This window comes from Enhydra lutris, unplaced genomic scaffold (assembly GCF_002288905.1).
Source record: "Enhydra lutris kenyoni isolate GAN:26980312 unplaced genomic scaffold, ASM228890v2 scaffoldscaffold14, whole genome shotgun sequence".
In the NCBI taxonomy this organism is placed as follows: Eukaryota; Metazoa; Chordata; class Mammalia; order Carnivora; family Mustelidae; genus Enhydra; species Enhydra lutris.
In genome coordinates this window covers 11,006,684-11,033,025 of record NW_019154098.1, presented here as the reverse complement: position 1 = coordinate 11,033,025, position 26,342 = coordinate 11,006,684, and the positions used below count along the sequence as shown (strand labels likewise).

General features: G+C 40.3%; 1 protein-coding gene across 1 annotated transcript in view; it reads right to left on the bottom strand.

Annotated features, from left to right (window-relative positions):
* The window catches only part of LOC111146667 (adenylate cyclase 8), a 222,267-nt gene that overhangs the window by 51,133 nt on the left and 144,792 nt on the right, over window positions 1-26,342 (bottom strand). Inside the window, exon 9 of the mRNA XM_022502313.1 lies at window positions 14,915-15,015. Coding sequence (XP_022358021.1) covers window positions 14,915-15,015 — 101 coding nt within the window. The remainder of the gene's footprint in view (window positions 1-14,914; window positions 15,016-26,342) is intronic.

Here is a 26,342-nt window from a genome sequence, read left to right as displayed (position 1 = left end):
GGACTTGGAGGTCGAAGAGAGGGCTTTAGGGAAGGAAAAGCCAGGAGCAGGAGAGTAAGAGTGATCCGCATGTTTAGAACTTCCACTAACACAGGTGGTGAGGCTGTGGGGCTGGGGAGTGCCGGGCTCTCATACATGCTGTGTAGAAAGTTCCACGTGGAGGTGATACACAGATATCCCAAATGTTTTATCAGGAAGGACACGGTCATATCTGTGTATCTGAAGGATAACCGTGGTGGGAGGTGAAAGATGGAGTGAAGAGAAGAGAAAGAATTTGGCAGAGGTTTAGATAGTTGGGGCCCAAGTTACCGAGGGAAGGACATAAGGTAGCAGCATGGATAACTGGGAGGTTCAGGGAAAGACAAAGTGTTAATCTTAGTAAGTGTTTTCTGTATGTGTTTGGAGGTGTATGGCAGAGTGACGTCATTAAGGGTGACACTCATGTTTTTACCAACTGAACTGGTAAATGCAGGAAAAGAAGCTGGACCATAGAGTATAAGGATGATGAATTTGATTTGGGACAAGTTGAATTTCTGGTGCTTGTGGATCATCCACCTAGAGACATGCAGAGAGCTAGGCAGTTGGAGGGGTGGTTGTGGAACTCTGGGTCTGGAGTGAACAGGTGCTGGTTGAAGATCTGAGAATGGAGGAGCTTGCCCAAGGAGAATAAGAAGTAAAGGCACCACAGATAAAACTATAGAGGTTGATGGGCTGGAAGGAGAGAAAGCAGCAAAAGGAATTTAGGAAATGTAGTCAAATGAACAGGAGAGAAGGAGTGCATGGCATCAGGACAGCCAGGAGGTAAGACATTTGCAAGGGTGGGGCTGGGTAACTAAGACTGGCAAATCCCTTTGCATGCTCACGCATCACAAAGGCTGGAAATTCACTCTCCCCACAGCCCCAGCTTTTATTGTTGAAGGTTTTATATTTCCTTTTTTAAATTAAAAAATACTTGCACAGTTTTGGTTTTATAGATCACCTTGACAGGAAGTCTCTGCAGGAGTTCTAGATAAGAACAGAAGGTCTGTGCAGCAGTGGGTTCCCAGAGGGGTCTGGGCAGATAGGAAACTTCCCCCCAAATAGGCTGGAAAAACATTCCTGGAACAGCACACCATTATTCTGGGGCACCCAGGGGAGGCAAATGAAGGAGGATCACTTTTGTCAGACAGTCCCTGGAGAAAAGGGGCCAATTTCGAGGCTTATGCCTTTCAATACTGTGAGGCAGCCCCCAGGAATACGAATGCTTTGTTTCAAAGTGTGAGGCAGAAGCAAAGCTGGCAAAGAGGATGTTGAGAGCCACTCAGCAGGAGCCTCAGACTCTTCTGTGGCCCCCCACTGTCATCCACATAGTCTATGACCTCCATGGACCTCCATGGTGATGTGCAGGAACTGCCGGGGGGTGGGCTGCTCTGGGCTTCCCCTATAGCCCCTCTGCCCTCCACGGGCAACACTCAGGCATGTGCCCTGTGCTTCTCCTTCTGTGCTCTCTCCTGGGGAAATGTCTTGTTCATCCTTCAAGGCTGTTTTTCCCTGGGTTCTCCCATGACACCTGCTATAGAGCTGAGCACACAGACAGTGCTCAATAAATGCTCACTGACTTACACTTTTTGTGGGGAGAGAAGATGCTCTTCTTCCCCTCACCAGCCTTCATAGGGAAAGAGATTCTCAGTCGCCCTCCAGCCCTTCCTGCCTCCAGGAGGAGTCTGCCACCTATCCGGAATGTTCAGGGGACCTGGTTCTTCCTGGAAGGCAGGGCCAGTGTTAAAACTCAATCCTTATGTGAAGTTCAGCTGCTGGCCCTTCTGTCCTTGTAGATCCACTAAGATGGTTGGGAAGCCAGAGCCAGGACCTTCTCTGTAAGAAGAAGACTGGCCATCTCCTCCTGAGCGATGAAGCTCAGGTGTCCCCAGGAAGTACCAACAGGCAACTGCCCAGATTTTCTTCATTCCTTTGGTGCTGGGGGTGAGGGGTCTTTCTCATTTTTGCAGCAGTGAGACCCACACTGGCGTGGGAAGGCAGAGTAAGGGACACAAGCAGAGATCCAGGAGATTCAGAATGGACACGATGTGGTCTCTTGACATCAACCACATTCTGTATACCAGTATTTACCATAAGTTTTGCACAGGCAAAGCAAGCATTTGCTTGGCAATTTACCCAGCTGACCCTTCGTTGCCCATTTGAGCTATTGTGCTTTTGGGTCAACTTCTAGTGCGGTGTTTTGGTATGCTGGAGGGCTGTGAGTGGGACTAGTACCCAGAACCCACCTTTGCTCCTAACACCATTTTAAGTGATGAGCACTTCTTTCTGGGTTTACTGAAACAAAGGAAAAGGGGGAGCTAGGGGCTGAGGGCTTGTGTTTCCTCAAATTTGGATACTGAATTGTAATGCACAATGTGGTGGCATTTGGAGGTAGGGCATTGGGCAGGCAATGAGGTCAGGAGCGTGGAGCCCTCATGAATGGGGCCAGTGCCTTCGTAAGAGAGGTACCCCCTACCCCCAAGAGCTCCCTGGCCCTGTCCTCCATATGAGGGCACATGTACAAGCTAGGCAGAGAGGGTTCTCACTAGACACTGAATGTGCCAGTGCCTTGATCTTGGACTTCCAGCCTCCAGAACTGTGAGAACGATGTGAGCTGTTTATAAGCCTGCAGTCTGTAGTATTTTGTAACAGCAGCCTGAAGGAGCTGAGGCAGGAGGTAAAAGGCGGGCATGTGGGTTAGTGAGTGGCAAGAGCGAACAAAACCCTAGGTGTGTAAACCCATAGCTCTAAAACCTCACCAGTGGTACAGCCTTGGGCAAGGTAACTAACTCTTCTGAGTATCATATTTTTAATCTGCGAAACCAGAATCGTTAAGCCCACCTTTTAAGAAGGCTCTGAGGTTAAAATAATAAGGCAGTATGCTTAGCACATAAGATGAATTCAAAGAAACATTACTTCTCTATTCACGGTGGAATCCAGAAAACCAAACGCATTTCCAAAATTGATGGAAAGAGTATTAATTACAAGATGCAAGGTGCTGGCACTGCCTATAAAATTCCTCTAAGAATCTCTGCAGCAGCTCCTAGCTCCTCAGGGCTCATCTCCTTCTGCACACATAAACATTGTAGCAACCAATTATAGTTTTTAAATCTAATTATAGAGCTACTCAGGCATCCAGGGATTCTGAATTTGCTTTGCATTATTGGTGTCCATAAGAGGCAAGGAAACCTCTCATTTCTGAAATCGAGTCTGAAAGAAATGACAAGGGATTTGCAAATGGCTCTCTCCAAATCATTTCTAGACATTAAGTTCTAATTGCTCTCCATAGCCCATCTTTAAAACAGAGTCTGGGTTGGTATCATGACTGGGTGTTTGCTGGGAAGGCGGGGATCAATGGGGATGAGTGAACAGCCTCTAGCAGCTTGGGGTGCAACAGGAAACAGAAAGTCGGGTCATACCCAAAGATGACATTTATACCACTGTTCAGAATCTGCAAAGAGCCTGAGTCTAACAGTACATCTGAGCCCCATAGCAACACTGAGAAGTAGGTATTCTTAGCCATTTCAACAGATGAAAATACTAAGGCTCAGGAAAGGGAAGGGAACCAGAATTTATCAAAATGGATATGGTTCTTTTAATTCTTACAGCAACCTTGGGAAATGGGCATTGTTATTCCCATTTTACAGTTGAGAAAATCAAGGCTACAGAGAGGTCAGGTATGTACAAGCAACTAGTGAGATGCATAAAAAGTAATAAGACCCAGGGCCTCTTTCTTCCTTTTTTTCCTAGCCTCCCTCTCTTGCTTGCATATTTTCTCTTTCCCCTTCTTTCCTTCCTTCTTCCGCACCTTCCTCTCTGTCCTTCATCCCCTCATCACCATGCTTGCAGACTGAGCTACACTGCTCTATAATCACAAAAGATATTTTCTGTTCTTTCCTCAGTTTACCCCTCTGGGAGAGGAACATCTGCGTGCACGAGGAAATTAGAGCAAAGAGCAGAGCCAGCACTCTCCGTGCCAGGGTCCATTACACTTTGCTTTGGGGGCTGGGAGTCAGCTGTGGTCATATGAGCAGAGCCTGCCTCGTCTGCTAAAAATTCCATGACGGAAGAAATGCCAGTGAAAGGCACCTGCCATCTGTTTAGTCGCAAAGAATCAATCAGATACAAAATGAGTTGGAGAGTGAACAAGCACACATTAATGAAAGCTTGTGCGGTATCTGGGGCAAGGTGGCACCTCAGTCCCCACAACATGTGGCCTGTCTGGTCAGAGATCAGCTTGGGATGTTTTCTTCATTGCCAGTTTTTTCTCTTCAATTGCGCAAATGAGCTTGGGGTTCTGGCTGGTATTTCAGCCCACCAGCTGCTGCCGGAGGAGCCGGGTCTCTTCCCCTGAAACCAGGAATCAAGCAGCAGGGCTGGCTCACCTTCCCTGGTCAAGGCCTTTGGGAGGGGAGTCTGCCCAGGCTGTGAGGAGTGCCACATTCCCTTCCTCTTTGGCATGGTGACCTCTTCTATCCCAGGGCGAGTCTAGACCCTCAGCTTGGCCTGTGCTTCTCTCTGTTTCCCATTCCCCATAACCTAATCCGTCTCTGCCTTAACTATCTAACAAACTCTTCCTCTCTGGTCCAACCCCCCACCACCTCCATGGCCACCACCACTATCTTGTCCCGACCATTTCTCACCCCAGAGTTTTGCACCTACCTTCTACTGGTCTTCCCAACTCTAGGCCCTTCCACCTTTCCATTTTCTATGTTAGTGTGATCCTTTAAACACAAAATCAACCCCATCACTGCTTTGATGAGAAGTTTCGATAATATCTTCACTGCCAACCAGTCACAATTCCTTAGCAAGGCTTACAAAACCCTTACCTCCAGACACTCACTTTCCAGTCTTCCCACCCCCTCCATCTTAGTCCTCTCCCATGACCTGGCAAGTCCTTCAGGAGGGGGTTAAGATGTCAGTGTCACCTCCTCTGGGAAGACTGCCTTGATCCGTTTTCCTCACCTCACTCCTACACACCCTTTTCCACCATATACTTGCCTGATTTTCAGAGTCTTTGTACCATATTCTAGTTGTTCAGCTAATTGCCTTTCCCCCAGTTATACTGTGAGCTTTATGATGTTAGGGATCAGGACTGTGTAGCTCCAGTGTCCAGCATGGTGTCCAGCACAAAGGGTCACATAAAGGACATCTGTTGGGAATTCAGGAGTCAGGAGGGAGCATGCACCAGATGGGGGGCCCTTCTTGGCCCCCAACTCTCCACTGGCAGGAGTCAAGAGGGGAGTCCAGGAAGTTTGGGTGAATCTGACAAGACCCTGCCATCACTCACAGCTCAACACCCTGAGACCATCCCTGAGAACCGAGGGCCCAAATAGTTTTTGGGGAGTCAGGATACCCAGCCTCTTATGGCACTCCCTGGTACCTTTCCTGATTCATTCATTCACTGCAATAGCAAATACAGATCTGCACGCATGGTTTATATGTTATCTATATGCAGAGCACAGGTATATCTACATATGTATCCCTATATGGCATACAAGCAGCTACATAGATGGCATCTACATCTAGACATACGCATATATTCTGATTATTTCTTTGACTCCTACCACTAGATTATAAGATCCATGAGAGTACTTTTTTTTTTTTTTGTCTTTTTTGTTCACAGATAGATTCCCAGCATCTAACACAGGTCTGATTCATAATAAGCATTCAATTTAGCAGAGGTACACAGTCTTTACTCCTCTCTCTCACTGAAGACTTTAAATTATAAAATGAAGCATAAACACAGGAAACCACACTAAAGTATAGCTTAATTAGCTATTATAACATGCCTGTCTTTGTAATGACTACTGAGTTCACAAAACAGAACTTTGTTGGGCACTCTGAAAGCCCATCCCCAGGCTCCATTACAACCCTTTCTCCTACTCCCAACCAATCACTTCCCTTTCCTTTGTAGTTTTATCATCTATATTTAGACACTATAACTTAGTTGTGACCATTTTTAATATTAAATTTGTTTTATCTTTTAACTCTTTCAGAAAATCTGCAGGTTCTCTTTTTATCCCTTTATTTTCTTCACAATGTCTTTATTGAAGAATATGTGCCCTTGACCTATAGCATTCCCCCCTGCCTGGATTTTAGTTTTGCAGACTCATTCAACATCCTTTATCCTCCATGATTCCTACAGATTGGAAGCTGGATTCAAAGGGCTGAGCCAACTTAGGTTTAATCTTTTTGGTAAGACTATAGACATGTTCTGTTCTTCTCCCATCAGGAGACATGGCTGTCTCTCTTTTTGTGTTAATAACGTCCTCTGATGCTCAATTCCTAGATCCATTAATTCATTGGGATGTTGGAAAATGACAATATTTTAATTATACAGTTTCTTTAAAAAATATTAGCATGAGTCATTTTATGATGTTTAACTCACCATTTGGTGAGTTCGTGGTACACTTCTTGCAGGAAGGAGAGAAAACATCTTCCTACCTTCCTTCCTTCCTTCCTTTTTACTTTTTTTACTTGTTTCCAAGATAACCCATCAAATCTCTATTATCCATTCAACTTTTAAAAATGTCATTATAAACTCATAAAGTTAAAAATATTTTCTGGGTTTTCATTGAATGTTTTAACTATTACCCATACTCAAGCTCAAGTTATTCCATTGGGTACAATGGGAACTTCTTCAGTGTGGCTTCCAAGTCCTTTAGACATGGTGAACCAACTTGATAGCTTCCTTATTTTCTAGTAGGACAAGATGTTCCAGGCTCATCTTGCATATTTCCTGTCCCAGCCCTGGAATCATACATATCTCCAAAAAATTGTTTTAAATAAAAACTGGAATATTATTTCAACAGCACAGTCTAGCCCTCTGTTAGGCTCATAGATACTGGGTTGGACATTCTTTTTTTTCTTTTTAATTTTTTTTTAATTTAAATTTTATTTTTTATAAACATATAATATATTTTTATCCCCAGGGGTACAGGTCTGTGAATCGCCAAGTTTACACACTTCACAGCACTCACCATAGCACATACCCTCCCCGACGTCCATAACCCCACCCCCCCTCTCCCAACCCCCCTTCCCCCATCAACCCTCAGTTTGTTTTGTGAGATTAAGAGTCACTTATGGTTTGTCTCCCTCCCAATCCCATCTTGTTTCATTTACTCTTCTCCTACCCCCTTAACCCCCCACGTTGCATCTCCTCTCCCTCATATCAGGGAGATCATATGATAGTTGTCTTTCTCCGATTGACTTATTTCGCTAAGCATGATACCCTCTAGTTCCATCCATGTCGTCGCAAATGGCAAGATTTCATTTCTTTTTGATGGCTGCATAGTATTCCATTGTGTATATATACCACATCTTCTTTATCCATTCGTCTGTTGATGGACATCTAGGTTCTTTCCATGGTTTGGCTATTGTAGACATTGTATGGGTTGGACATTCTTGATAGGATTTTCTGTATTCATATCTTTAATCCAGGATACCACTTTCAATTTTAGTTGTCATATCTCCTTAGGCTCTACTCACTGTGATGGATTTCTTAGACTTCCTTTGCTTTGAATGACCTTGACAGTTGTGAGGAGTACTAACCAGGTATATCGTAGAATGTTTTTCAGCTGGAATTTTTCTTTTTCTTTCTTTATGATTAAGTTATGGGTTTTTGAGAGGAAGACCACAGAGGTTATGTGCCACTCTCATTCAACATGACTTATCACTGTTGTGTTAATGTTCATCAGCTGACAGGAGCGTTTGTCCTGTTTCTCTAGGCTTTCCCTCTGTCCATACTATACTCTTCAGAAGGAAGTTCCATTCAGCATAGCCACACGACCCCACAGGAATGGGGAGTTAAATTCTACCATTGAGGACAGAGTACCTACATAAATTATTTGGGATTTTTCTGAATAGGAGATTTCTCTATTCTTAATTAAATTATTCATTCAATGTTTATTTCTCTCCACCAACAGATATTTATTTTATATTTTATATTTTGGGTTATAGCCCAATTCTATTTGATTTATCTTCTTATTCAAGGTGTTCCATCTCTGGTTCCTGGGAGCTCTTTCAGTTAACTCCTGTGTCCCTTTGACATTCTCCCATCGTGTGTTTGTGTGTGTGTGTGTGTGTGTGTGTGTGTGCATACTTTAATACTTTCCTATTTTCTGGCCCTCATTGTTAATAGGTATGTGGTAGTATAGTGTCATTGTTTTAATTTGCATTTCTCTAGTGGAAAATGACATTGAGCATCTTCTTATATGCTCTTTTGATATTTGTGTATCTACTTTGGAGAAGTGTCTGTTCAGATCTTTTGCCTATTTTTAATATTGGGTTGTTTGTTTGTTATTGTTGAGTTTTAAGAGTTTTTTGTGTATCCTGGATACAAGTTCTTTATCAGATATGTGAGTTAAAAATGTTTTCTTCTAATCTGTGACTTGAGATTTCATTCTCTGAATAGTGTTTTTCGCACAGCAGAAATTTTAAGTTTAATTAAGTCCAACTTGTCAATTTTTTCTTTCATGGATCATGATTTTGGCATTATATCTAAAAACTCACAACCAAATGCAAGATCACAGATTTCTCCTATGTTCTCTTCTAGAAATTTTATAATTTTGAATTTAGGTATACAAACTATTTCCAGTGATTTTTGTGAAAGATGTAAGATTTGTGTATAGATTTTTTTTGGTTTTCATATGGACATCCAATTTTTCTAGTACCATTTGTTGAAAAAATATTTTTTCTCCATTGCATTAACTCTGAACCTTTTCACAAACCAGTTCATTATCACGTATATTAGTGAGTCTATTTCTGGGCTCACTTTTCTGTTAAACTATATTCTATTCTTTCTTCAATATCACATGCTCTTGATTAATTTATAATTATCTTAATATAATTATAATTTATTTTATTTATTATTTGTTATTATTTATTTATTATTAATATAATTATATTAATTTATATTATCTTAAAATTAAGTAGTGTAAATACTCTAGGTTTTTTTTTTTTTTTTTTTTTTTGGTATTTCACTGGTTATGCTACAGCCTTTGTGTTCTCATAGAAACTTCAGGATCAGTTTGTTGATATCTACAAACTAGCTTGCCGGGATTTTGAATGATACTGAATTGAATCTATAGATGAAGTTGGGAAGAACTGCCATCTTAGTAATATCAAGTCTTTCAATCCATGAACATAAAGTTTATTTACATCTTTTTTTTACTTATTCCACTGTTTTTTGTTGTGTTTTTTTTTTTTTTTTTTTTTTAGTTTTATGTATACTGATCCTGTACGTATGTTGTTAGATCTATACTTAAGTATTTAATTTTTGGTGGTTTAAAATAGTTAACTTTAAGTGCTAATTTTTAATTGGTAGTATATGAGAAAGCAATTGACTTTTTTTCACTTTTTAAAAAGATTTTATTTATTTGAGATAGAGAGAAAGAGAGAGGGAGCTCAAGCAGATTGGGAGAAGCAGACTGCAGGATCAGTTCCAAGTCCAATGCAAGGCTCAATCCCAAGACCTCAAGATCCTGATCTGAGCAGAAATCGAGTTGGATGCTTAACCAGCTGAGATACCCAGGCGCCCCTGTTGGAGCACCAACAATATTTCAGACAAATATTTTTTTAAAAAATGAATGCTCAACAAAATTGTAGTTATTGCTTCCACATATATTTATAAGCAGAGGGAAATGAAAATATGAATATGTTAAGAGTGATACTTCACATTAAGTATTAAAAATATAAATTTTGATCTCTACACTTTTCTTGCTAACTTCTCTATATTGGGCATTACTAATTTTTTTTTTTTTTGTATCAATGTGGGTGAGACTGGAGGAGATCATGCTGAGTGAAATAAGTCAAGTAGAGAGAGTCAATTATCATATGGTTTCACTTACTTGTGGAGCATAAGGAAGAACATGGAGGACATTGGGAGAAGCAATTGACTTTTGTATATTGACTTTGTATACTGTGAGCTTGCTACACTTGCTCATTAGTTTTAGGAGTTTTTTGGATTTTCTACATAGACAGTCATGTCATTTGCAGATACACCTAGTTTTATTTCTTCCTTTCCCATATGTATACTTTTTTTTTCCTTTTTGGTGTCTTATTTTACTAGCAAAGATGTTCAGTAATTGTAGTGAGATAGTACATTCTTGTCTTGTTTCTGATATTCAGGGGAAATATTCTTGTCTATCCACCACTAAGGATGATGCTAGCAATGGGTTCTTTGTAGATTGTGTTTATCAAGTTAAGGAAATTCCCTTCCATTGCTGGTTTTCTGAGAGTTTATACTTTAAATGGGCATTGGATTTTGTCAAATACTTTTTCTGTGTCAATTGATGTGATTATATGGTTTTTCTTCTTTAACTTGTTGATGGGGGGCATTACCCTGTTTGATTTTCAATTGTTGAATAAGTCTTAACTATCTGGAATATATTCTGTTTGGTCATGGTGTGTAATTATTTTCATACATTATTGGATTTGATTTGCTAATATTTTGTTGAGATTTTTGTGTCTCTGTTTATGAAAGATATTGGTCTGTAGTTGTCCTTTAAGTAGTTTTTTCTTTAAGTAGTAGTTTTCTTTTCCTTAAAGATTGACTTTATTCAGTCTTTACTGAATTTTGGTATTAGGGTAATTCTGACCTCATTAAAATGAGTTAGGAACCGTTCATTCCACTTCTAATTTCTGGAAAAGGTTGTGTAGAAATGGTATTAATTTTTTCTCTAAATCTTTGGTAGAATCCACCAGTGAAACCATATAGATCTAGTGTTTTATTTTTTAGTCAGTTTTTAAATCACTGACTCCCATTTCTTAATCGATACAGGACTCTTCATGTTAACCTTTCCTTCCTGTGTAGATCTGGGTAGTTTGTGTCTCGTTCAACAACTTGGTCCATTTCATCTCATTCATTAAATTTATGGGCAAAATATTCTTTTTTTATCATTTTAATGTCTGTGAGATCAGTAGTTCTTTCACTAGTGATATTGGTAATTTGTGTATGTGTCACTTTCTCTGCTTCTCTCTTCTGTTTACTTGGCCAGAGATTACTGATTTTATTGATCTTTTCAAAGAACCCGATTTCAGTTTTATTGATTTTTCTATTATTTTTCTGTTTTCAAATTCATTGATTTCTGCCCTAATTTATATGATTTCTTATCTTCTACTTGTTTTGGGTTTAGATTCCTTTTCTTCCTCTGGTTTCTGAAGGTAGAACTTAGATTATTGATTTTAGATTTTTCTCTTGTAATATATACATTGATTACTGTAAATTTTCCTCTAAACACTGCTTTTATTGTATCTTACACATTTTGATACATTGTATTTTTATTTCCACTTAAGTGAAAATATTTTGAAATTTCTCTTGAGATTTCCGTGTTGGCCCATGTGTTATTTAATCTTCACGTATTTTGACACTCTCTTCATAGGTAGATACAAGAAATAACATACATATTGTTATGTCTTCTTTGAGAATTGAGTTTTTTTTGGTCATGATGTAATGTCCTCTTCACCGCTGATAATTTTCCTTGTTCTGAGTCTACTCTGACGGAAATTAATATGATTACTACAGTTTTTTTTTTTGATTAGTGTTAGCAGAGCATATCTTCTCCATCCCTTTACTTTAAACACATTTGAGTTTTTATGTTTAAAGTAGATTTGTAAATGCTTTGACCTGTTTTTTCCCCACTTATTTTTTTTTCTTTGCATTTAGTTTGAGAATTTCTTGACCTATATTCAAGCTCCTTTCTTGAAGGACTTGAAGAACTCAAGATTCTTTCTTTGGCCTTGTTGAGTCTACTAATGAGCTCATTCATTATTTCCGTTGCAGTGCTTTTATTTCTAGCATTTACTTTTGATTCTTTCTTAGAGTTTCTCTCTACTTCTATTTCCCATCTGTTCTTGCATAGTTTCTAATTTTTCCATTAGAACACTTAATATATTGTGCTTGCTTCAGCAGCACATATACTAAAATTGGAATGATACAGAGAAGATTAGCATGGCCTCTGTGCAAGGATGATGGGCAAATTTGTGAAGAACACTTAATACACTAAAAATAGTCATTTTAAACTCTGTTTCTGATAATTTCAGCATCTTTGTTATCCCTGAGTCTGATTCTAATGATTATTTCCTCTTATTTCCTTTAGGCATACTTTGTAATTTTTTGTTGAAAACCAGTCACATTATATCAGGTTCAAGAAACTGAGGCAAATTAATCTTTACTATAAGGATTTAAGTAAATATACCTTGGAGTTGGGCTACATTTAGTGTTTTCAGTAGCTATATAAGTACAAGTGGCTACAAATTCCTTATGTCCTGGTTTTTGTCTCCCCTCTTGAATTGGGCTCCCCTGAGAACTCCTCAGAAAGAGTCTGTGTCTTGCAGTTCTTTCAGCTATAGTCTACCATTAATTTTATGGATTCTTGTCAGTGTTGTGGGAAGGTGTGGGGAAGGGAGCTCTGCCTATTACTCTTCTTTTTGATTAAAAAAAATTCTTTTTACCTTCTATTCCTCGTAAGGCATTATTTGCTGTGTTTATGCTCTATATTCCTTCTTCTTAGGACTTCGTTTCTGAAATGTATCTTTATTCTCATTTTTATTTCCTTCCTGAACTCTCTTGTTGAATTTCTGTTTTTCTACTTCTGGTTTAGGTTGTTAGTTCATGTCTTGAACCACATGAAGTGCTTCAATTCTTTTGAGGTAGTGGGTTATAGATTTGATACATGTTATAGACCTGTCTTTTGGAATGTTTTCATCTACTGTAAGGAAATTGACCTACCTTTTCCCCCCCATTTATCTAATAATAACTTGGTATCGAATTGCCACCAATATGATTTGTTGCTCATTTTTGTGTCAGATTAACTTTACTGAACTTCTAGAAATGGGCGTGGCTTAGGAGAGTTTATTTTTCACCTCTGTGGAGCTCTCTCTTTAGTTGCTTTCATGTGGTGTTCAAAAGCGTGATGGCTACATTCTCTTTCCACTTTTACAATGACCCTGGTATTTCTTCTTCACTATAGTCTTTACTGTGAGTCCTCTTGATTTCCCTCACACAGATCCTTTCAAGGTGCTATCCTGGGAGGGAGATGGGGTGGTTGGTCTGGTGGATTCCCAGCATGTGACAGTTCCAGCCTTTCAGGACTTCTTGCGGGTCTTTGCACTCACTGGATGCTGGATTAGGCAAGCCCCTCCCCTTTCTAGCTGCTTCCTCAATTTGCCCTGTGGTACTTCCCAGTGAATATCTATTGGCTATACTGGGGCTTTTTTGTTCACAGACATGACAGATACCTACTTGCTTGTTTCTGTTTCCACCCACATGGATGCTGATGTCACACAATACTGGGGCTATGGGGAGACTGTCACTACCCACTTCCATTTGGGAACTTATGGGGCTATCATCTCATCTGTTTTTGTTGTAAATACAGTCCATGAAGTGTTTGGTTTTGCTATCTAGCTGTTTAGATATGTGGGAGTTTGAGAGGTTCTGAAATGCACCACCTTAGGCCACCATCTCCATGGAGTCCCTTTCTCTTTTCTAGTATCCTTGCTAATCCAGAGAATGTCAAGCATGGTCATTCTCAGAGTGTTATTAGCTTGAACACCTTTCGTCATCGCAGACACTGAGCCTGTGCTACCTCACTCCTTTTTCATCTATGGTGTCCACCATGTCACATCCTCACACAAACACTTTACTCTAGACTCTCCCAAGTGCCCACTACTCTACAAACACAACATTTCACACACCCCTGTGCCTTTGCCAGTGCTGTTTTATAAACTGGGAATGCCCTTCCACTTACTCTTCCTGTCTCATCCTGCTCAGCTCCAAATATTACCTTTTCTACAAACTCTTCTTTAATCCATTTGGTCAAAATGAATTACTGATTTTGGTACAGAGTTGGTAGGTAGTTAAAAGCACAGACTCTGTCTTAGGGTTCAATTTCCAGCTCAGCCATTATAGAGATATGTGACCTTGGATAAATCCTCATCTACAAAATGGGAATCAGAGTGTTCTCACACAGGAAGAGCATAAAGCTTGGCCCATGGACAACCCAGAACTAAGTTCAAATGCTGGCTCTGGGCACTGACGGCCTGTACAATATAAGTCTGTGTCTGATAGAATGTCAAGAGTCCAGACTCTGGAGGGAGACTTCCTGGGTTTGAATGCAGGTTGTAACTTTTCAATGGTAAGACCTGGTACAAATTATTTCATGACTCTAGGTCTCAATGCTCTCCTCTTTAAATGAGGACATTAGTAGTACCTACCTCATAGGGTTGCCATGAGGATTTCATGAGTTACTGCATGGAAAGTATTTGGAACAGTTTCTGGCCACATATAGGTTTTTGTGCTATTATTAAAGGGCCCATTTTGCTGGCCCAGGAAGCTTTGGTGCTGTATCTATGAACAACAAAGTGGTGATTAATGGAGACACAAGACTGTGGTGGCAGAGGCTCTAATACTTGTTACATTCAAAGGTGCAGTGTCAAATAAGAGTGGGGCCTATTTTGATTTTGGTTGTTGTTTTTATTAAGATCATGAGAAAGACTCATTGCAGAGCAATGAGATGATGCAGAGTAAGACAACCAGGATAGACACTGATATTATCAAACGATTTGGTGTGGATCCTGGGTCCCATCATTTTAAATTCTGATCCCTTGGGAAAGTCAGCTGACTGGCTCCAGGTGAGGCACCATCAACTCACAAAAACATTTCACCTGAGGGTGCCTGGGTGGCTCAGTTGGTTAAGCGACTGCCGTCGGCTCAGGTCATGATCCTGGAGTCCTGGGATTGAGTCCCGCATCGGGCTCCCTGCTTGGCAGGGAGTCTGCTTCTCCCTCTGACCCTCCCCCTTCTCATACTCTCTCTCTCAAATAAATAAATAAAATCTTAAAAACAAAACAAAACAAAACATTTCACCTGAAAAGTTAGTCCTTTCATATTTACCTTGAAGAAGGAAGCAAACTTTGTATCGCCGTGATAAATAGAAGAACGATAAATGCACAGACCAAGTTTGACTTGAATACTTCATCCCTCATTTGAGAATACTGTAATTAAAAAAAGAAGAAGAAGAAGAAGAAAGAGAACAAATTACTTCACAGCAAAGCTGCACTTCTGGAAGAGTTAAGTTTTCCCAGTGTTTGGAGTTGAGGGAAAACAACAAGAAGAAACAAAGCATTAAAACATCTTTTTTTTTTTTAAAGGAGGAATCCATATCTTAATTAACCCTTCGCAGAGCATTATCTCCATCCCTCCCTCCAACCTTCCAGTGAGAGCCCAGGACTGAATCTTGTTGTCTTCTAGGCAAAAAGGAAAGGGAAGGGACTGTGTGCAAGCTTCTCCAGCTCTCCTCCCTTTGAACTAGCATCACTTAAACAAAATGGAAGAGCACACAGCCATATAGGTCACAAATCAAATTCACATGGACTCTCTTCATGATTAAACTTAAGTCATTGAAGGGTCTTGCTCTATTTCTTGTTAGGCGGGGGATACAGGGAAAGGTTTCCCCCCGAGTCTTCCTGCCTCCTTTTTAATGAAAACTATTAAAAAATGAGATCACAGAATCTTAGAAGAGAGAGCAGACTAAGAGAACTCCAGTGAGTGCAATGCCCTTTCATTTCACACACAGAAACCCAACTGATCGTCCAATGTGTTCCATGCCCTTTTCTTGTCTGCTCCCGGCAACCCTGGGTAGTGGTACTAACTTTATTTTGATTATCCAGCGAGCTCAGTGATTTCACTGTCTAGCCTTAAAAACTTCTGGAAGGTCAACACTGAATAGGCACTTGCCTTAGTCCGGTCTAATTTCCTGAAACCATATTGGAGTCACTAAATGAAGAAGAGTCCAATTCCTTCAGAAGGAAGAAAGGATTTTTAAAACTGAGGAAGACCTTAATATCAGCCTTCCTCAAGCCCCTCATTTTCCCTCAATACCAGAGAGGTCAAACAACTTGCCATAGATCATTCAGTGTGCAGATCATTTTTAGGGCAGGGGAGCAGAAAGCTAAGCCTGGCTTTGGAACTTTGTATTCCCTGACTTGAAATTCACAGTTACTTTATAAAGGAAACAAGTAAATGGAACTCTGGCAACACTGCAGGCTTGTCCCCAGTACTGAGAGAAGGTTTGGGTCACTTCAAAGAACTACTAAAATCAGTCCAATTTGTTGTTGGTGTGGTAGTCACGATCAACAGTTACATGATTTTTATTCTCTTGCCTACTTCTTGGTGTGGTCTGGGTTTTAGACTGAATGGACTGTTCAGTGTCCTGGCTGAGATGTGGGGGAATAGCAATGTCCCGCGGCCAGCGAGCTCCACAGCAGGGGCCATAACGTTGTTCAGAGAGTGCACTTTCATTGCTGCTTTAGGGCAATGCTTTTTCTGTTCCTCAGGACTGAGGGTCAGTCTGCTTGCCGACCACCTGCTCAGTATCTGGAGGGGAAACTGGACTGCTCCCCTGAAACATCACGATAAGCCACCCTCACTCCTGATAAAACTACAGAAAATCCGTATTACCAAGAGCACTACCTAAGGACGGGGCACAATCAGAGAGAGGCATATACATACCAGCTTGGAAATCAGCCACAAAGCAGTTAAGTCAAGGAAAGATACATGTCTGAATTTCATTTAACAACTAATTGTACAAAATCTAATGATTCTTTGTTAGCTGACTGATGAATGTCAAATGAGCTTGGTTATATAGATTTGGCATGAGATTTTTAAAACAACGATAATTTTTAGTTTGTCGAATCCCTGTCTTCCTCATTTTCTGCATCTTTATCTTCCCCACATTATCACAGCAGCTTGGAGTTATAATGGAAGGTGACCTTCAGGAATCCTTTCCATGACCTTCCTGACGTCTATTCAAACACCTGCTGATTATCATCAGATGCCTTTCTCTGCTTTGTTGAGGCAAGTGGGTTTCTTTCCGCTGGGTGGAGGCAGCAATCCTAGGGATCTTCTGCCCTTGACTTGGATACTACTGGTGTCTGAGAACTCACTCCTTTGCAAAGGGTTCCTTTCCATATTGGGTCTATCTTTACTGTGAAGAAGTCTTTCCTGTATATCAAAAGCCCGAGTCTCTGCCTCCTTTCCTTTCCTGAATGCTTCTCAGTGATGACCTTAAAAATGTCACATAGTCACTACTGGTCCAGCCTAAAGTTGCACATGGCTTTAGGTTTTTACTTGCCTCTGTTGGCAGGCTGGAAAGACTTATTCTGGCTCCAGATTGTCCACTCTGTCAGTGGCTCGCTGTGAGTGAAGCCAGTTTCTTTGAACTTCCCTTTTCTGATCTGTCATATGGGGGCATGAATACAATTCATAGGTTCCCAATGCTATTATCTTATTTGTGCTAAGATTGAATAATAAGTTCTATTATTCATGCCTGAACTCCAGTGCCAACACTGTCACAAGGAAGAGCCTTATAATATCGGGAAGCTGATGTCAATCGAATATAAAATACTGGGTTTCAGAACAGAGTGCATTGTTACTTTGGAAGCACAAAGGAGAATAGAACTATGGAAAGAACATTCCTAATTGGCTCAGGATGATAGGGTACTGACATTGGGTGGTGATTCATTTCACTTCCTCTTCCGAGTGAAGGTCTGAACACTCGGGCTCGCAGCTATAATAAGTTACATGTACGTTCTCTCCTGCCATTGTTAGAGCTCTCTCCTGCTCACCTCATGTCTGTTCAGTCCTCACTTGGCCTTACTTATCCTTTTAAGTCTTAGTGGTGAGCAAAATGAACTAACCTAGAGCTAGACTACCTGGATTTGAACCTTAGCTCCAACACCTACTATCTATGGAACGAATCCTGGACAAGATGACTAAGCATTGTATGCCACAGTTTGCTCACCAAGAAAATAAGGATAATAATAGGAACTATCTCATTATGGTTGCTGGGAGAATGAAAGAGTTAATATATGTAAAACGCCAGGATGCAGGTTCTTAGGGCATAGGGCAACCTCATACAGGTGCTTCCTGTAATCAATTAATTATACTTAGTGTATTTCTATGCTTGTTACTTTTCCAAAGCCTGCTTTTCAACCTCAGTGGTGCCTTCTAGAATGCTGTCTTCCATTCCTCTGTGCAAAATGGTACCTTGTACTCAGTAGGGTCCCCTAGAGTATGGCTGACTGTTTGGTCCATCATGTTAGAAAGGATTCTTTAAAAAGGAATTGTAATCTAGTATGTATGTGTGGGTTTTGTTTGTTTGTTTGTTTTGTCTTAGGAAAAGCCCCTGCCTTTATTCCTTCCCCTGCCTCCTAGAACATCTTCCACCAGCAGGTGGAATTCTCCACTTCTCCAGAGACCTTTAGGAAAGGTGTCATTGAAAATGACTACTGGGCCTTTATAATTCACTGATCCTTGGTCTTCAAGAGAATATATATATATATATATATATATATATATATATATTCAGATGAGGAACTTGAGAATCAGATATAGAGAAAGAGTTTGCCAAGGTCAATTAGGGGATTGGTGACCAAGTTCAGATAATAAGCCACACCTCTTAGCTCTCGATGGTGTGTTCACTCTGTTGGACCACTATCTGAAACCAGAAAAAGCCTGGAGCCAGTACCTGTGCCGACTATACTGGGATTAACGCCAATTAAAAGAGTATGCCACTTGGAACAAGTTACAAGTGCTTTCTTTGAGATCTTAGATTAGAGTTCGATTACTTTTTTTTTTTTTTTTTAATCCATAGGGCTCTGGTTGACTCAGGAAATGCTCAAAATCTTGTAATTTATTTGAATAATAATAACTAATGCCTGGTGCAAGGTAAGCACCATGCCATGTGCTTTACGTGAACAATCTCTTGTAGCTAATACAACAATGCTTTGAGGAAGATTATGTTTATCATATCCCCATTTTGCAGATTATGAAACCGAGATTTAGCATAATTGAGTAACTCAACTAGAACTTCACAGATTATAAGTAGGAAATCCAGAGTTTAGCCCTGGAGTGTCATGTGTCATTGGCTATACTATCTGCTGCTATGTTGATGTTTTCAAGGCATGGTTATCTTCTTCATAGGGTGCTGTATAACATGTTTTGCTATATTTCAGTGATGTGGTTCATGATACAAAGAAAGGGAATGTGTTAAAAATTTGAGTTTATGTAAATCATGGTTAGAATGAGAGTAAATCATGATCTGGGCCAAGCATGGCCCTTAGAAACACCCTATGAATGAGTTCAACAAACTGGCACTGCTGAATTTTCATGATTGATGGATGGATCACCAGCACAAAGCAATACAAAGGGAAGAGCCCTTTTCTCAAGGCCTGCAGGAGTGAACCACTAGCAGGGAAGAAAGGAAAAGGCACAGTGGGCTTTATGTAAGAGTAACAGATAAGAAGAACCACAACCTGTGGATGTTTAATCACCACAAGTGATTAAAATGCTGTTTTAAAAATAAAACTTTCCTACTTGTTTGACCAAGTTGAGACATGGGGTCCCTTCCAAGGAATTAGGGGCAGGAAGAATGTGTGTTTCATTTTGTTCATGTCTGGGCGTGTTGCCCTGCCTTCTCTTGAAAGACATCTTCAGAAATGACATCAGAGCCACGAGGCTTTGAGGTTCCTAGATCTGTCACAAGGAAGCATGCAACCCGAGTTTGGTCACACAGGACAAGGTTATTCTTGAATCTTCATCCACGAAGTTGTGACCAGGGAAGCTAGCTTTCAGAGGTGATGAACAGAGCTTCCAATATTCTGTTTCTGTGTCTGAGTCAGGCCTGGAAAACCTTCCCATATGTGTGGGAGGAAAATTACCCTTTTCTCCTAGATTGGCCACTTCAACCATGAGCTAAAGAGCACTGATGAAATTCTTGCATCTCTGTAAGATGTAAAGAATAGTTCTAACTAAAGCAGTAACCTAGTTAATTGTCCAAACTACAGCCATACTGTCTTTTCACTCAATTGTGTATGTGAGATCACACAATTTTATAAAAGGGGTGGATTGTATTTGTCACCTTGGGACAATGCTTACTCATGCCAATTTTACTCAGTAAAATTCCTCCAAAATGAGCTATTAACTCCTGCCTGAAGATTTCCAATGATGGGGGAAATCAGTCCCTCACTTGAGAACCCATCCCATCTTTGGACAAATCTAATTGGAAAAAAGATTGTTTTCTAGCACACGTCTCATTAGAATAAATTAATATGTTTGTTAAGTTAAAGAAGAATCTCAACCGGGATGATCTCATTTTGCATGAGTGAATGAAGGAATTTAACTTCTGTTGTTGAGCTCATGCATTACGTAGCATGACAATGGCTAGAACACCCTTAATTGATCATTTGAGGAAAAGGCACAATTGCAATAAAAGAGGGAAGGACTAATTTTCAATAATTTCATTTTTTGAAATTGATAATTTTCCCTATCTTGGTGTCTAGTGTCTAACCAAATCAGTAATAAGTCTATGAGTGACAGATGTGTCTGAGGAACGTCTCACGGTCATACTTCTTCCCAAGTAACCCGACCTTTGAACAAAAGTAAATTTCCGCATCTTTACTAAACTCATAAAGAATCATGTGAACACATATCTAAGATGGACAGTTTCAGAAGACGGAGGCTGGGAGGACGCTTTACCAGGCACGACAAAAGTTCCTTAAGGACAATACGGTATCAATAATGTGTTACGATATTATGTTATGGTCTTCCTATGTAAGGAGGTTGACTGACATATGAGAATTCCTAGCAGGACTTTACAAAGCTTCCCACCCAAATCTTCTAGCTCACCCTTTCTCAAATCTCTCATCCTTGGGAGGACACTCTTCTTTTCTTTACTGGCCCAGTTCCCCAAGCCACAATAAGCCCAAAGGAGTGGTAACTACTCCTGTGTTCCTTGCCTAGAAGCCCCTTGTTGTAGGTATTGGTGAAGTCTACACATGAGACATTAAGATTCCACTAAGGACTGAGCCAATATCCTTTGGGTTGAAATCATCATAATTTTACCATTCTACACTGCACTTATGGATGAAATTGTTACTTTTGACTGTGCAAATACTGGCTTTGTGGGACTAGGGTTAGCTAATTGGTCTGATAAAAAAAAGACAAGTGAAATGACCCTTGATATCATTTGATTGCCTAGAGGGTGTTAGAAATAACAGTAATTTTACAGGGTAATATCACAAATATAAAGGAGTCTCACAAAGCTACTGTTTGAATAAGGGATGGATTCTCTTGCTAAGCTTCTTTGAAATCTCTTCTTCCCACCTGAAGAAGGTGGCCTAAACAGTCTCGCGGTTTTGGGCTTTACAAGAATAAAACTCAAAAGTAACCCATGACCACAACAGAATAATTTTTTTAAAACACTACAACAAAAACTTACAGTGTACTATATGCTGGCTATTATGCTAAACATAATAATAAAAAAGTAAAAAAACAAAAATAATTTTAAATATTAGATCATGAAAATGATCAGGAAGGGTCTGATTTGGAAAAAAAAGAAAAAGACCTGAGACCATTTGGTTCAGGCTCCAGATTCTTACATCTCTGCACCTAAATAAGAAATGGAAATAATAAATTCTGCACACCTTCCAGAAAAAAAAATGCATGCATATTTTTTCATTCCCTAATTCCAGAGTCCAAAATTCTAATCCATTAGAAAATTTATTCATCTGGCTAGCTTTCTTGGCTTTGCCACAAGTCCTCCTTAATGATGTCATTCCACTTGTCATTACTGCAGCAGGAGTGGGTGGGAAAAAAATAAAGAGAAATGTCAAAGTTTATGATGCATTTTTCCAGAACTCGTTCAAGCTCCTACTTAAATTGACTTCTTTATAAAGTCTAGAGGGAAACTGAAATTCTGAACGCAGATAAGAACCACCTGTACTCAGCCAAAGGATTATCTAAAGGCTCCCTTGTGTAACAAGTCCTTGTTTTTATGTGGTTGGTGACAGAAAAAAGAGTAATGTCAAACGAGTGTTGTGAAAGGACTCAGCAACAGACTTGCTTCATTGCAAGTACTGTCTATGACAAGTATTATTATTTTTACCTAAAAAGTGGGCAAGAGCTGATGGCTGACTTGGGTGTGAAGAGGAAGCTCACACTTCGTCTGTCTGATGTGCCTCTGGCCTGTGAGGTGGCTCTTGTCCGGTTTGCCTGTTCTCTCAAACCAACTGGCTCACATAGCTCTGTCCTCGATAGCTCACACCACCAAGCTTACTGTTTTGTTACACAACTCAGGGGTAACTCGAGGTCTCATTGTGCCCACCCCCACAGCTCTAAGACAGAGTCTCATGTGTCTGTTTAGTCACTTACTGGGTTTTCACAGGCACATGGACAGTGAGAGTGATGGGATTATCCTTGTCATATCTGGGTGCTGCCAGGAACATGTGACAGATTGTGTGTGCATGTACATGCATATGTGTGTACCTGTTTCTCTCTGTGTAATGTATGCACGTGTACCTGTCTGCATGCACATGTGTGTATCCATACATGTGGGTACATGTAGGCACATGTACCTATGCATGCACATGGGCGTGTGCATGTAGGCACTATACCAGTTTATGCATGTATACATGTGTGCATGTGCATGTGTCTGTAAACCTGCAGTGTGTACATTTGTGCACGTGTGTACATGCACGCACACACACGTCTGTGCATCCATGTGCCCATGCATGCATGCATTGTACCTGCCTCTGTGTGCATGTGTGTGCACATGCGTGCATATGTACATGCCTGTGCATGGGTATGTGTACATTTATGCATGTATACATACCTCTGCTTTTGCATGGGCACATGCACGTAGGCACTGCATGTGTCTGTGCACATGCATGTGTCTACACGCATGCCTGTGTATATGTGCATGTGCATGGATGTGTGTGTCCATGTGTGCATGTCTGTGCATGGGTGTGTATACATGTGTGCATGTGTATGTGTCTGTGCACATGCATGTGTCTACATACATGCAACATGTGCATGTCTGTGTATGTGCGTGTGTGTGTTGGGGGGGTAGTAAACAAAAGTTGAGAGAAAATTTCATGGTTTAATTTTGCTCTTTTCCCTGCCTCCAAGGTATTTGCCACATGCATAGCTATATAATCCCTCTGGCATACCCCATCAGCCTCATCCTCAACACAATTCCAAACTATGTGAAAAGCAGACACCTTAAAATTAATAAGCTCTTACAAAGTGTGGTAGAAAAAAATCTGAGTTTTGGGTAAAAGAGTTAGATTTGAATCCCTGCTCTGTTATCTTCTATATGTTTGAGCCTTGAGAAAGTTACTCCAACCTTCTGAGCCTCCCTTATTTATCAAACAATAATACCTACATGAAATGACTGCTGTAAAAATTAAGTGAGGTAACAAATATAAAATGCTTATGGTAGGGCCTGATAGAGTAGCAAGCGATCAACAAATGTCAGTGTCTTTGCAACACTGCTGCCTCGAGGCACTCCATGTGAGTTATCTGCCTTTCATCTGCACAGCAGCCTTGTGGGGATGGGAAGTTCAATGACTTGCCCGAGATCACAAGCGGGAGTGGGAGTTTGAAGGGAGTGGAAGCCACGTCTTTCTGTCTTCTGACAGCACCTGCCCTGGTGAATGTCTGAAGCAGTCCGTGTGCAGCAAATGCTCTGCACTGGGCTGGAGGGACTTCCCAGGGATCATGAGCACGGACAAAAGGACAGTCCTTGCAGGAGCATAAAGACACCTATCTGTGAAATCTAAAATCCTGAGCTGGCTTGGTCTCCTAGAAAGAAGGGCATGGCCTTTAGGGATAATCAAACACCAAATGTCCTTAAAGAGAGCCAATCTTTCTCATCTTATTTGGAAGATGGTGATAATAGAGAATTTGGAATAATAAAATCATTTAGAGAAAAGACAACTGAATGACTTTTACATATTTACATACATCCCAGGGGACCACAGTGGCTGCTGCTTCTGCTCTGACTGGGAGGCAGGGCCAGGAAGGCCTCCCGCAGTGGGCTGTCGTGTGTACTTGGCTAGTATGCACCATAACGTTCTTATGTGATTACGTATTTGCGAAGGCTGTGACCCTGGTATACAAGCCACAGGAGCACTGTTTCTTCCCACCATTTTTAATGAAGTCATCTCTTCATGGAAGCTCTATATGTCTGAGATTTATGTTAAGTGAGGGTTTAGCCTGGCCCAGATATGGACAGACATAGGATCAATCACAAGGAAAGGGAAAAGAATAACTATTGCCTTTATTCAAACATCTATTCCATGAGTATTATGTTAACTGAATTTCACAACAACCCAGTGAAGGGGCAGGTATTATGATCATTATCCCCTCAGTGAGGTCACCTTGTTCTATGTCACTCAGTCAGTAATTGGTAGGAACTGGATTCAAGCATGTCTACCCAGTAATCAGGTGTATGTTCTTTCTCTGTCTTTTAACAAAGACTGGGCACTTTTGAGATCAAGGAGATACATGAATGTCCACCTGCATGATGGAAGGCTCTCAACGTGTCAGCACCCACTCATGACCCATAAATTCATTAACCATTCTTTGCACCCACTTTTATTTCCAAAGTGGGATTTGAACCAAGGTCAGCTTGACTCTAGAGTCTGAGCTCCTAGGAACACTGTGGGCCTTATGGAGACATTCCCTGAGGTCATATTGACATCCAGTGTGGATCTAGGACCTTCTGATATGACCTGATCTCTGACGGTGTTTGTCAAGTAACAACCCCAAATCCTAATGTACAGCCAAGGACAGAGAAGGTTGGCCACCAACTTGGGACAAAGAAATCCTAGATTCCTGTAATCTCTGGATTACATCTCTGTAAGCCTCTGGAATATCAGAATCTTGGGGACAGAGTGATGGGTGGGTACCTGTATTTTTAACAACAAGGTCCCCAAATGTCATTCTACTTGAAAAAATATCAGTCTGGGACAAAGAGGCTTTTTATCCTTAAAATTTTTCACAATCACATAAGGAGGCTTTTTTTCAACAGAAAACATCTTGAAATTTAGCTAAAGGATGCCAGCATCGAAAAAAAGAGAAGGAAATCTGGTCATCATGGATATGGTTTGATTTCAGTACTTAGCTTCTTAAAATGCTCACACCAAAAGCATAAATTCCCATAAAACAGTTCTGAAGTATATATTAAACATAGCCCAACCTTTCTCGTGATGAGGAAGTTGACTCGTTTGGAAATGGCGATACTGTTTTCAAAAACTAAGCTTCTCAAAGTCCATCCAAGTATGTGTCCCTATGTTACTGAACTCTCTTCAGGAACTACAGGTATTGGGCTGGTTTATTTGACCTGGAAACATCCATAAGTAATTGTAATTAATTGCCTTCGCCCTCCTAAGCTTCACAAATAATAAATATATGAAAAGCCTTGTTCTAAAAGAGAAATGAGGACCAGAGGCTGATAAATACCCCTTTCCTGTAAGTGTTGTGGGATTAAGTCTCTCCCTATATACATAAAGAATACTCACACATCAATAACACTGAGGTGAGTACCACAATGAAAGATGACAATTAAGACAAATGTGCAAACCACAAAAGGAGAAACAGAAAGACCAAAACATAAAAACATCTATAGGTACACTTTAAACCTCAAGAATAATTAAAAAAAAACCAAACTGACAAGGAGACACTGTTTCTTATCCAAGTGGCCAATTTAAAAGTATAGGCACAATTGTGAGAGCAATTTCGCAATGCACATCAAGTATTTTTAAATGTACATTCTCTTGCAGCCATTTTTAGGATATTATTCCTAAGGAAAGAATTAAGCATGAGTGTATGATTTAACTAAGACAATGGTTACTGCAATGGAGTTTATAATTTATAAGAGTGAAAAAGTGAGAAAAAAGCCCCAAATGGTTAAAACATACAATGAAGTAGTATGTAGTTACAATTTATTTTGTAACTGCATATTTAATAATATGGGAAAAAGCTCAAGCAAAGAGTGCTTAACACTGTATCACAAATCATTATGTACAAAATGGTCCCATTTTAATTAAAATTGCACAGATAAGCATAAAGAATTACAAGCATGAAAGTGTAGGGAGACAGATGCCAAAATGTTCACAGTGGTTATCCTGGCTTGTAAAGTCACAGGAGATGTTACTTTCTTCTTTTTGTCTTATGTGATGGGCATAAACTTTTGTTAGTGAAAATGCATTCATTTTTTTCTGATAAGAAAAAGTCACATGTAAGAAAGGGGGAAAAATCCAATATGATTGTCGGTATTGACAAACATGCCATGTTTCTACATCCCTTTTACCATAATTCTAATTTTTTATTTGTCCCTGAGATCTGTAAACTGTCTCAGAAAGTATTTAGCTTGAGGCTAAAGAAAGGCAGGTGATTTTTCTGTGAAATTTGGGAGGACCTGGAGGAGACCTTTAATGACTGGATTATGCCCCCCACCCCACCCAGAGGCCTGCTCAGG